Source organism: Salmo trutta, chromosome 34 (genome assembly GCF_901001165.1).
Source record: "Salmo trutta chromosome 34, fSalTru1.1, whole genome shotgun sequence".
NCBI lineage: Eukaryota > Metazoa > Chordata > Actinopteri > Salmoniformes > Salmonidae > Salmo > Salmo trutta.
Genome location: NC_042990.1, coordinates 9,505,551 through 9,515,115, shown reverse-complemented (window position 1 = coordinate 9,515,115; position 9,565 = coordinate 9,505,551). Strand labels below are relative to the sequence as shown.

Below are 9,565 nucleotides of genomic sequence, written 5' to 3'. Positions count from 1 at the left end.
CGCCTCCAACATAGTTTTAGAGAATTTGGCAGTACGTCCAACTGGGCCTCACAGCCCAGGACCTCCTCATCCGGCTTCTTCACCTGTGGGATCGTCTGAGACCAGCCACCCAGACAGCTGATGAAACTGGGTTTGCACAACTGAAGAATTGATGCACAAACTGTCAGAAACCATCTCAGCGAAGCTCATCTGCATGCTCGTTGTCCTCACCAGGATCTTGACCTGACTGCAGTTCGGCGTTGTAACTGACTTCAGTGGGCAAATGCTCACCTTCGATGGCCAATGGCACACTGAAGAAGCATGCTCTTCACAGATGAATCCCGGTTTCAACTGTACCGGGCAGCTTGCTAGCAGATACCCAGACTTCCAGTCATTGTGCGAACATTGGCTCACAAAACTACCTCTAACTTCCATCATACTGGACACAGAGACATAAATATGGTATCCACAAGTTCATCTGACGCTGGGGAAGTACATAAAGGGCATCATGGACTAAATCCCGAAGTATCCCTTTAAGGTCACTACATTACCCCGTGTCCCCACGCTTCTCTATGGCAGATCCCTCACGTGTACACGTCTCTCCGATGGCCTCACGGGCTCCATCCCACTTCTGACACCAATACAGCAAATTTGGGGGGTAGTGTGGCGATTCTCGCTATTTGAGCTACGTCACAAGTCCCACCAAGTGGGTTATCGGTATTCGTGCAATGTGTAGGGTTTCACACCAGCGACCCAGGTTCACTTCCCTTCCCTGCTGTTCGCTACATTGGTGTCAGAAGTGGGATAGCCCTACTAGCTTAAATAACAAAAGGACAGAGAGGGAATTACAGTTAATGCCAAAAGGTGTTTTAATGTTACACAGCGGGGTAACGGGAGCTGCATAAAACAACATACCTAGCCTGAACTACAGTAGCTAGCCTTAACTCACAGTCCAGTGGGAGGTATTCCCTCAGAGAGATAATAATGAGAGAACGAAATGGGGCTCTTCCCCTAGTTTATTGCCGCGTTCAAAACAACTGGGAACTCGAAAATCTCTGACTTCTGACTTCAGTGCGTTCAAAACAACTGGGAACTCGAAAATCTCTGACTTCTGACTTCAGTGCGTTCAAAACAACTGGGAACAGAAAAACACTAGCTCCGACAGAGAAGAATCGACTTGAACGGTCATCCAACTCGGAATTCCAACTCGGGAACTCGGCCTCTTTCTAGAGCTCCGACCTTCCAACCTGAAGATCACTGACGTCATGATTTGACCTCGTATTTATTCGAGTTCCCAGTTGTTCTGAATACGGCATATATCCCTACAGAACCTATTGCCTCTGTAACCGATGTTAAATGACTAGCAAGTTAGTGGTGGTGCGCGCTAATAGCGTTTCAATCGGTGACGTCACTCGCTCTGAGACCTTGCTCTGCAAGGGCCGTGGCTTTTGTGGAGCGATGGGTAACGATGCTTCGAGGGTGGCTGTTATTGATGTGTGCAGAGGGTCCCTGGTTCGAGCCCAGGTAGGGGCGAGGAGAGGGACGGAAGCTATACTGTTACACCTCCCCCTTTCTGATGACTATGACAACCCCATAAACAATTAAAGTGATTGCTGCTGCCAGTCCAGGGCAGCATCTGCCCACCCTTAACATAGCCTATTAAGACATTGATAAGATTTCCTAAAACATTTATATTACCATATCACAGAAAATATCCATGGTAAAGTTGTGCCTGCTTTTTGGTGTCGCCTTACCAAAATGTCACCCTCTTTGACATGATAAATCTATATAAATAGAGAGATATAGGCCATCCCAGGGTGCAGTGTATATGTATTCAGTAGCCTGGCAGATTATGAGAAGGTCATCTGCCATATTTTTAGGTTGACCTTTACTTCGTCTATGTGATTTAACTACTGCAAGGGTTCAAATGTGGGGTGCTGGAGAGCTACCACAGGCCTATTGCTTGTCATTTCACCTCATCTCCATTCAGTGAGTGACCATATTTGCAGAGACATTGATGTTCATTGTGCCTGCAGCCAATTACATATTGATACTCATCAATTTGTCAATTGTTACACTCCACATTCTCCCAAGTTCAGTCTAGTCAAGACATGTGGATGTTGGAAGCTCAAATAACATCCTAAAAATGGAACGTATCAGGAACCAGGAAGGACTGTGCCAATTTCATTTTCCATGTGGGTTTTATCGAATGTGTGTGACTTGAACGATGATACCATGATAGAGTGGTGCTGGAGCAAAGACCAGCGTTTGACCCTGAAGGAATGGCGTTGGAAGGCTTTGGTGCAATGGATACCCTAAGGCACATGCGTCAAACTCATTCCACGGAAGGCCGAGTGTCTGAAGGTTTTCCCTCCTCCCTTGTACTTGATTGATGAAATAAGGTGACTAATTAGTAAGGAACTCCCCTAACCTGGTTGCCTAGGTCTTAATTGAAAGGAAAACCCAGAAACCTGCAGACACTAGGGCCTCCAGGGAATTCAGCAGTCGTATGCTCTAATAAAATAGAGATACATTTGCATGAAAATCAGCATTCATAGGGACAGTTCAGGAATAAGGGTTTTGATTCTGCTCTTCAGAACCTATGCCTCAGAACCCCTTGCAACAGGCCTCTGAATGCTTCTTGGCGTTCGTACCCAGTATTCTTGTAAAAAGAATCTTCCAAATAATCTCTACCCATGAATAAATTCCACATACAGGTAACTGCCAAAATAAAGGAAACATCCATTTAAAAGTGTGTTAACACGGCATTGAGCCACCACGAGCCAAAACAGCTTCAATGCACCTTGGCATAGATTCTACATGTATCTGGAACTATTGTAGGGATGCGACACCATTTTTCCACAAGAAATTAAATCATTTGGTGTTTTGTTGATGGAAAACGTTGCCTCAGGCGCTGTTCCAGAATGTCCTATAAGTATTCAATTGGGTTGAGATCTGGTCTGAGACAGCCATGGCATATGGTTTAAATTGTTTTCATGCTCATCAAACTATTCAGTGGCCACTTGTGCCCTGTGGATTGGGGCATTGTTACCCTATGGGGGCATAGCCAATGCAGGCAAAATAATAGGCAAGTGGGCCTGCCCAACATTTTTATACATGACCCTAAGCATGATGGGATGTTAACTGCTTAGGAATTGCTCAGGACCACCATGTGCAGAAGTACCAGCTTTCAATATACTGTACTTTGTATCCCTCATTATTCAAGTGTTTCCTTTATTTTGGCAGATACCTGTATATATACACTACCGTTCAAAAGTTTGTGGTCACTTAGAAATGTCCTTGTTTTTGAAAGAATGAAAGAAAAACAAATTTTTTGCCCATTAAAATAACATCAAATTGATCAGAAATACAGTGTAGACATTGTTAATGACTATTGTAGCTGGAAACGGCTGATTTGTAATGGAATATCTACAGTTGAAGTCGGAAGTTTACATACACCTTAGCCAAATACATTTAAACTCAGTTTTTCACAATTCCTGACATTTAATCCTAGTAAAAATGTCCTATTTTAGGACAGTTAGGATCACCACTTTATTTTAAGAATGTGACATGTCAGAATAATAGTAGAGAGACATTTATTTCAGCTTTTATTTCTTTCTTCACATTCCCAGTGGGTCCGACTTTACATACACTAAATTAGTATTTGGTAGCATTGCCTTTAAATTGTTTAACTTGGGTCAAATGTTTCGGGTAGCCTTCCACAAGCTTCCCACAATAAGTTGGGTGAATTTTGGCCCATTCCTCCTGACAGAGATGGTGTAACGGAGTCAGGTTTGTAGGCCTCCTTGCTCGCACACGCTTTTTCAGTTATGCCCACACATTTTCTATAGGATTGAGGTCAGGGCTTTGTGATGGCCACTCCAATATATTGACTTTGTTGTCTTGTTGTCCAGTCTCAAAGTCAACAGTGAAGAGGCAACTCCAGGATGCTGGCATTCTAGGCAGAGTTGCAAAGAAAAAGCCATTTCTCAGACTGGCCAATAAAAATGTAAGGAACTCTGCCTAGAAGGCCAGCATCCCGGAGTCGCCTCTTCATTGTTAATGTTGAGACTGGTGTTTTGCGGGTACTATTTAATATAGCTGCCAGTTGAGGACTTGTGAGGCCTCTGTTTCTCAAACTAGACACTCTAACATACTTGTCCTGTTGCTCAGTTGTGCACCGGGTCCTCCCACTCCTCTTTCTATTCTGGTTAGAGACAGTTTGCGCTCTTCTGTGAAGGGAGTAGTACACAGCATTGTATGAGATCTTCAGTTTCTTGGCAATTTCTCGCATTGAACCCACAAATGCTGATGCTCCAGATACTCAACAAGTCTAAAGGCCAGTTTCATTGCTTCAATCAGCACAACAGTGTTCAGCTGTGCTAACATAATTGCAAAAGGGTTTAATGATCAATTAGCCTTTTAAAAGGATAAACTTGGATTAGCTAACACGTTTTACATTGACATTTTAGTCATTTAGCAGATGCTCTTATCCAGAGCAACTTACAGTAGTGAATGCATATATTTCATATTATTATTTTTTTTGTACTGGCCCTCCGTGGGAATCAAACCCACAACCCTGGCGTTGCACACACCATGCTGGCGTTGCAAACACCATGCTCTACCACTGAGCCACAACGTGCCATTGTAACACAGGAGTGAGGGTTGCTGATAATGGACCTCTGTACACCTATGTAGATATTCCATTAAAGAAAAATCACCCGTTTCCAGCTACAATAGTCTTTTACAACATTAACAATGTCTACACTGTATTTCTGATCAATTTGATGTTATTTTAATGGACACATGTGCTTTTCTTTAAAAAACAAGGACATTTCTATGTGACCCCAAACTTTTGAACGGTAGCGTACATTTGTTATATAATCAATCTATCAGCGTCAAATTGGAGATAGTAGACACCATCTGGTATTTTGGAAAGCACAGGATATCCTATGGTCTATAATAGTACAGTGATGAGAGCAGCTAGACACCTTGTGGCCAGATTGAACACTGCACTGGAGATGTAATACTTTGGGAATGGGCCAGCAGAGTACAATGTTGGATTTATGAAGTTATTTGATGTAGAAGAAAATAACATCTCAGAGTGATGCACTGTTGAACTTCAGATTGATAATGTGTCAATACTATCCACGCAAACAAAGATGTCTTTATCTTTCTCAATATACATCTCATACACCAGACTGAAAATGAATACAACTAGTAAATAAACAGGAATACACCTACAAAGCTCATGATGATAGTAGAACTTCTAGAAATAAGAAACGGCATTTTACTCTGGTTGTTTTTTGTGCTTTATTCCTTAAGAATAGATAACTCCAAAAATAACACCCAATGTTTTGAAGTACATTATTCAATTAGTCAGAATACAAAAAGGTCATAGCATCAAAATACCTTTTCATTAGTTTTAACGTTTTACCTAAATGAAGTTATATTCTTGAGGCTTCCGTTAAACCATACTGAGCAATGTAGCCAGTCATTCTGGATACTTGTACTTTTAAGCACATTTAAATGGTTATTCTTACAGTACTGATCAATAAGGCTCTTCATAAAGCACAGTCAGTCAAAGATAGGCCTCTTCCTAATAGAAATATACAGGACGTTGTTGAATTTTTTGAGATGGGGCCTATCAAAATGTCTATATATCAGAAAAAATATATTTTTTAAAGCTTTACCATCTAGATTCAGTTATCAATACATTTTCCAGTTCACTAATTCCTGCTCTTTTGGGCAAACAACCTGCAATTCAGGTGATTGCTGTTTAAATGAATGTGAGAGAGAAATTCGGTGCAGCTTGCTTACGACAGCATTCTGAACTAGCACATCTAGGTATGTACATTCTCCTTTTCAGTCAAATCGACAATCTAGCTACATCAACGATTCCGCTTAATCAATCCACTTTCTTTTCAGTCCCCCAAAAGTCTGATGTGGCAATAACCAGTGAGAATATAGAGAATAGTTGGAGAACAAAAGAGTTGATACACGTGATCGGTGTGTATCAGGGCTGAATAGTGTTCAGTATAAAAGCATCCAGTACGAGTCGCTGTTACAGTCTGTCATGAAGCAAAAAGAAGGGTATACGTCCCTGTAGTACTCTGCATAAATAAGCATTAAAGCAACCATCAAAAAGTTAAACAATAAAAAAACATATAGTCATGATTGAGGAACATCAATTAGGCTAACAGCTGTAACTACACCTCCGTCAAATGTCCATCTTCTTTCTGTTTGACAAAGAGAGGTATACAGGATAGCAGACCAGAAGTACCATTAGACACTGAACGGAAGAACACACACTGAAAAAGGGGAGGGGCTACTTGGACTTGGTCCAATAGGAAATGCTCATTTTGGTTTTGCGTTTCAACCCAACTTGTGATGGTGTGACCTATTAAACATGACCCCGCAGGTTTTGCGTTTCAACCCAACTTGTGATGGTGTGACCTATTAAACATGACCCCGCAGAGTCCATGTTAGTGTTTATGGATGTTTATGGAGGGCTTGCCATGTTTCAAAACAAACACTGGACCCTCCTTTGTAAACTCTACATCCCTCTAGCGTTATGATTGTTGGTTATGATCGTCTCTGGGTTCATTTTCTCTTCCTCTCCTGAGTACACCTTGGACAGTACCTGGGCGAAAGAAATGAGAGAACAAGAGAAAAGAGGGTGAGAGAGACAGAGAGAAAAGTACGTTCAGTGAGTTGGTCTCTTCCATGTTACAGGAGAAACATCCTTATTTCCCCATCCTAAATTCCAATCTCTTCCTTGACTTACCATTTTCCTCTGGGTTTTGTCGTCAGCCCCACGCAGGCAAAGTGGAACCACTCAATGGAGCACTGCAATGAGACACACACACACAGTACATTCTGATTAGTATTATTCCATTAGTATAGGGAGCAACTTTTATAATGCTGTGCTGTACACTAGTGGGTTACTCTTGGTCAAAATGTACCAAAAGGAACTAGCCTTTATTTAGGTTTTACTGAATTAATCTGTGATTTAAGCGCCAAACATTCCAACACCATCTCTCATTTCTTGACACTACACTAATTTATAACTCAAGACTTTTTTGGTCAAATCACACATTTATGTCAAAGTGGTATTTTCTGTAGAAACATTCTAGTGCCCAGATTTCAGGTTAGGATTTGGCTCATAGTGAATAGTTGACCCAATCAGGGTTGGGTTTCATTTCAATTCCACCATCTCAGGAAGTGATGTCATTGCTTCTCTCTATGAGGAAAAAAAAGGAAATTGGAATTTACGTTTACTTCCTGAATTGAAAGGGAAATGACCCCAACTCTGGACCTAGTGCTCATGTACCGCTAGATAACCAATGGCAGAAAGCTATGGACTCACGTCTGTGTTGTGACAGCCGATCATCTCTCCATAAGACACTTGGTGACACAGGCAGTAGGTGGGCTCGTTGGGGTCCACGGGCATGTCCAGCACGTCCGAGGGGTGGACGTTCCCAAAGTTCACTGTAGGGGCTGTGAACTCAGGCCTAAGGACACAACAAGGGAGGACAATGGGAATTAATACTGAGAGGAAGAGATGTACTGTATCAGAGACTGTTGTAAGGTACAGAGTGAGAGAAGACCAGAACATTTCAGTTAGGTTCAGGGGGTTATTGGAGTGGAGATGAGAATTTGCTGTCTAGCTTATATCTGGTACAAAGCATCAGCTTATGAAACGTATGTTTCAAATTGTACATACGTTTGTGTTAGTTTGACTTTCTTCTGCCCGCTCTTGGGACTGCAGTCGTCGTCTGACTTCGCCTTCAACCTCGTGCGAGCCACCTTCTTCTCTTTTGGCCCCCTGAGCTCACCTTACGAAAGACACAAAACTCTTCAGGCTATGGACACATATGGAGCTTGCCTGGGTCGTGTTCATTAAGCACCAAACCGAAGAAAATAGACTGATATAGGGAGGGACTAATTGGACTTGTCCAATAAGAATAAGCTAGTTTTTTGTAAAACATTTTCCATTGCATGTAATTATAAACACGGCCCAGTTCCCAGCTATCTATAGGCTTAAACGTTGTTGTCTGTGTGTTTGTTTATGTGTGGACAGCAATGAGACAGCACTAAAAAGTAACGTGTTCAAGGGACAGAACCGAATGAAAATGAGCACAGTGTCAGAACAGAACTTACTCTTGTTTCCCTTGCTGGAGGTCGAGTCATAGTCGGTGCTCTCTCCCTGCTCCGAGGAGAGGGTGTGTGCATTTGACGTGTACTCACAAGCCAAAGAGTTTATCTGCCCTTTCAGATCTGAGAGAAAGAGAGATTAAATGATTTGTAAGTTGTGGTTACAACCATCATATGGGCTACATGCACACTGACTTTTGACTGGAGCTTGGATAAGTGTTTGCTACTTACCTGTTATGATAACAACAACAATGAGGATAATATCAGATCTGTGTGAGAGTCTCACCCTCGGTCCGTGTGTCCAGGTCTCTCATCAGAGTGAAATTCCTCTGTAGCTCAAATGGCAGGTTTTCTATACCTAGAAAAACAATGTGTTGTACAGTATACTAAGTCATATATCGGCTCCAATTCAAATACAGCAGTATCAGTTGGCTGCAACATAGCTAGTGTGTGTTAAGTAACGTTACTAATGCTGGCCTATAAATATGTATAGTATGTAAACGTAGGGAAACCACTGAATAGAACCATACGATACAATACATTCATTTAGAATCTATTAAGAATGGTACAATTATGCACTGTTTTACTAGCTCGGATAGCAAGCGAGCTAACTTCGCTAGCTTTCTCGCGTGCTCTTCGTCCCTCGCTCTGGACTTTTCATGGGAGTAACGTTAACCGAAACAGTAACGTTAACCGGGCTTCTCATCTCCTCAAACTCAGGTACTGGTTTTGGGAGTAGCTATGCGTGCATGTAAAACAAATACACACAACACATTACACAATATTTAGTAGGATGATAAATTACTATCTTACTGTCAAGGTAGTGTTCCAAATACATTCCCGCCGCCATCTTGAAAATAATAAACAAAGGTTTTTCCGGTCAGACAGGAAATATTCTTCGATGGGGTTTAACGGCGGTTGGCATTCAATGTTAATTGTGCATTACCGCCACCAACTGGACTGGGTATTGAATAAGAACTCAAAAAAACATTGTGGGAAAGTGGGAAAGTGGGAAAACGGCATCATACAAAATAAAAACACATCAACCAAGAAAACCCATCCCACTTCTTTAATCACAGTCCACTCCAAAATACTTCCCTATACATGCCCAGGGGCCTGTGATGGCGGTACATTCACCGACAGGATTTCTTGCACAGCCTCGGCTGTGACATCACGAAGACCCCACAAACGTTCAGCGGCATTCACAATGATTCCAATTTTCTTAGACTTTTTCTCCGCAGTTTAAGACCATTGCAATAAATAATACAAAGTCCACCTTTTTAACATGTAGCATTTCACAATCCCTCAGTTGATGAGAAACCTTCACTGGTCGTGGTGGCTCTACTACCATTGCTTCTTCCCCGCCACTCGTTCCTTCCAATCTTCTCACTGCCTCCAGATAAGAGACACGCTGGACACTCCTTACCCT

General features: G+C 42.0%; 1 protein-coding gene across 2 annotated transcripts; it reads right to left on the bottom strand.

Annotated features, from left to right (window-relative positions):
- Window positions 1-5,267: 5,267 nt before the first annotated feature.
- On the bottom strand, window positions 5,268-9,037 carry LOC115173506 (inhibitor of growth protein 4). Of its 2 annotated transcripts, none has more exons than XM_029731649.1 (7): window positions 8,950-9,036; window positions 8,423-8,494; window positions 8,143-8,259; window positions 7,706-7,817; window positions 7,349-7,493; window positions 6,767-6,828; window positions 5,268-6,622 (listed from the first exon to the last, which is right to left on the bottom strand). In XM_029731649.1, the coding sequence occupies exons 1-7, from the start codon at window positions 8,984-8,986 to the stop codon at window positions 6,583-6,585; spliced, it is 585 nt and encodes a 194-aa protein (XP_029587509.1). In that variant the 5' UTR covers window positions 8,987-9,036; the 3' UTR covers window positions 5,268-6,582. The 2 variants fall into 2 exon arrangements, 1 of the variants encoding a protein (XP_029587509.1); XR_003871617.1 differs by having other exon boundaries at window positions 6,588-6,622; window positions 6,767-7,222; window positions 8,950-9,037.
- Between the last annotated feature and the right edge of the window lie 528 nt (window positions 9,038-9,565).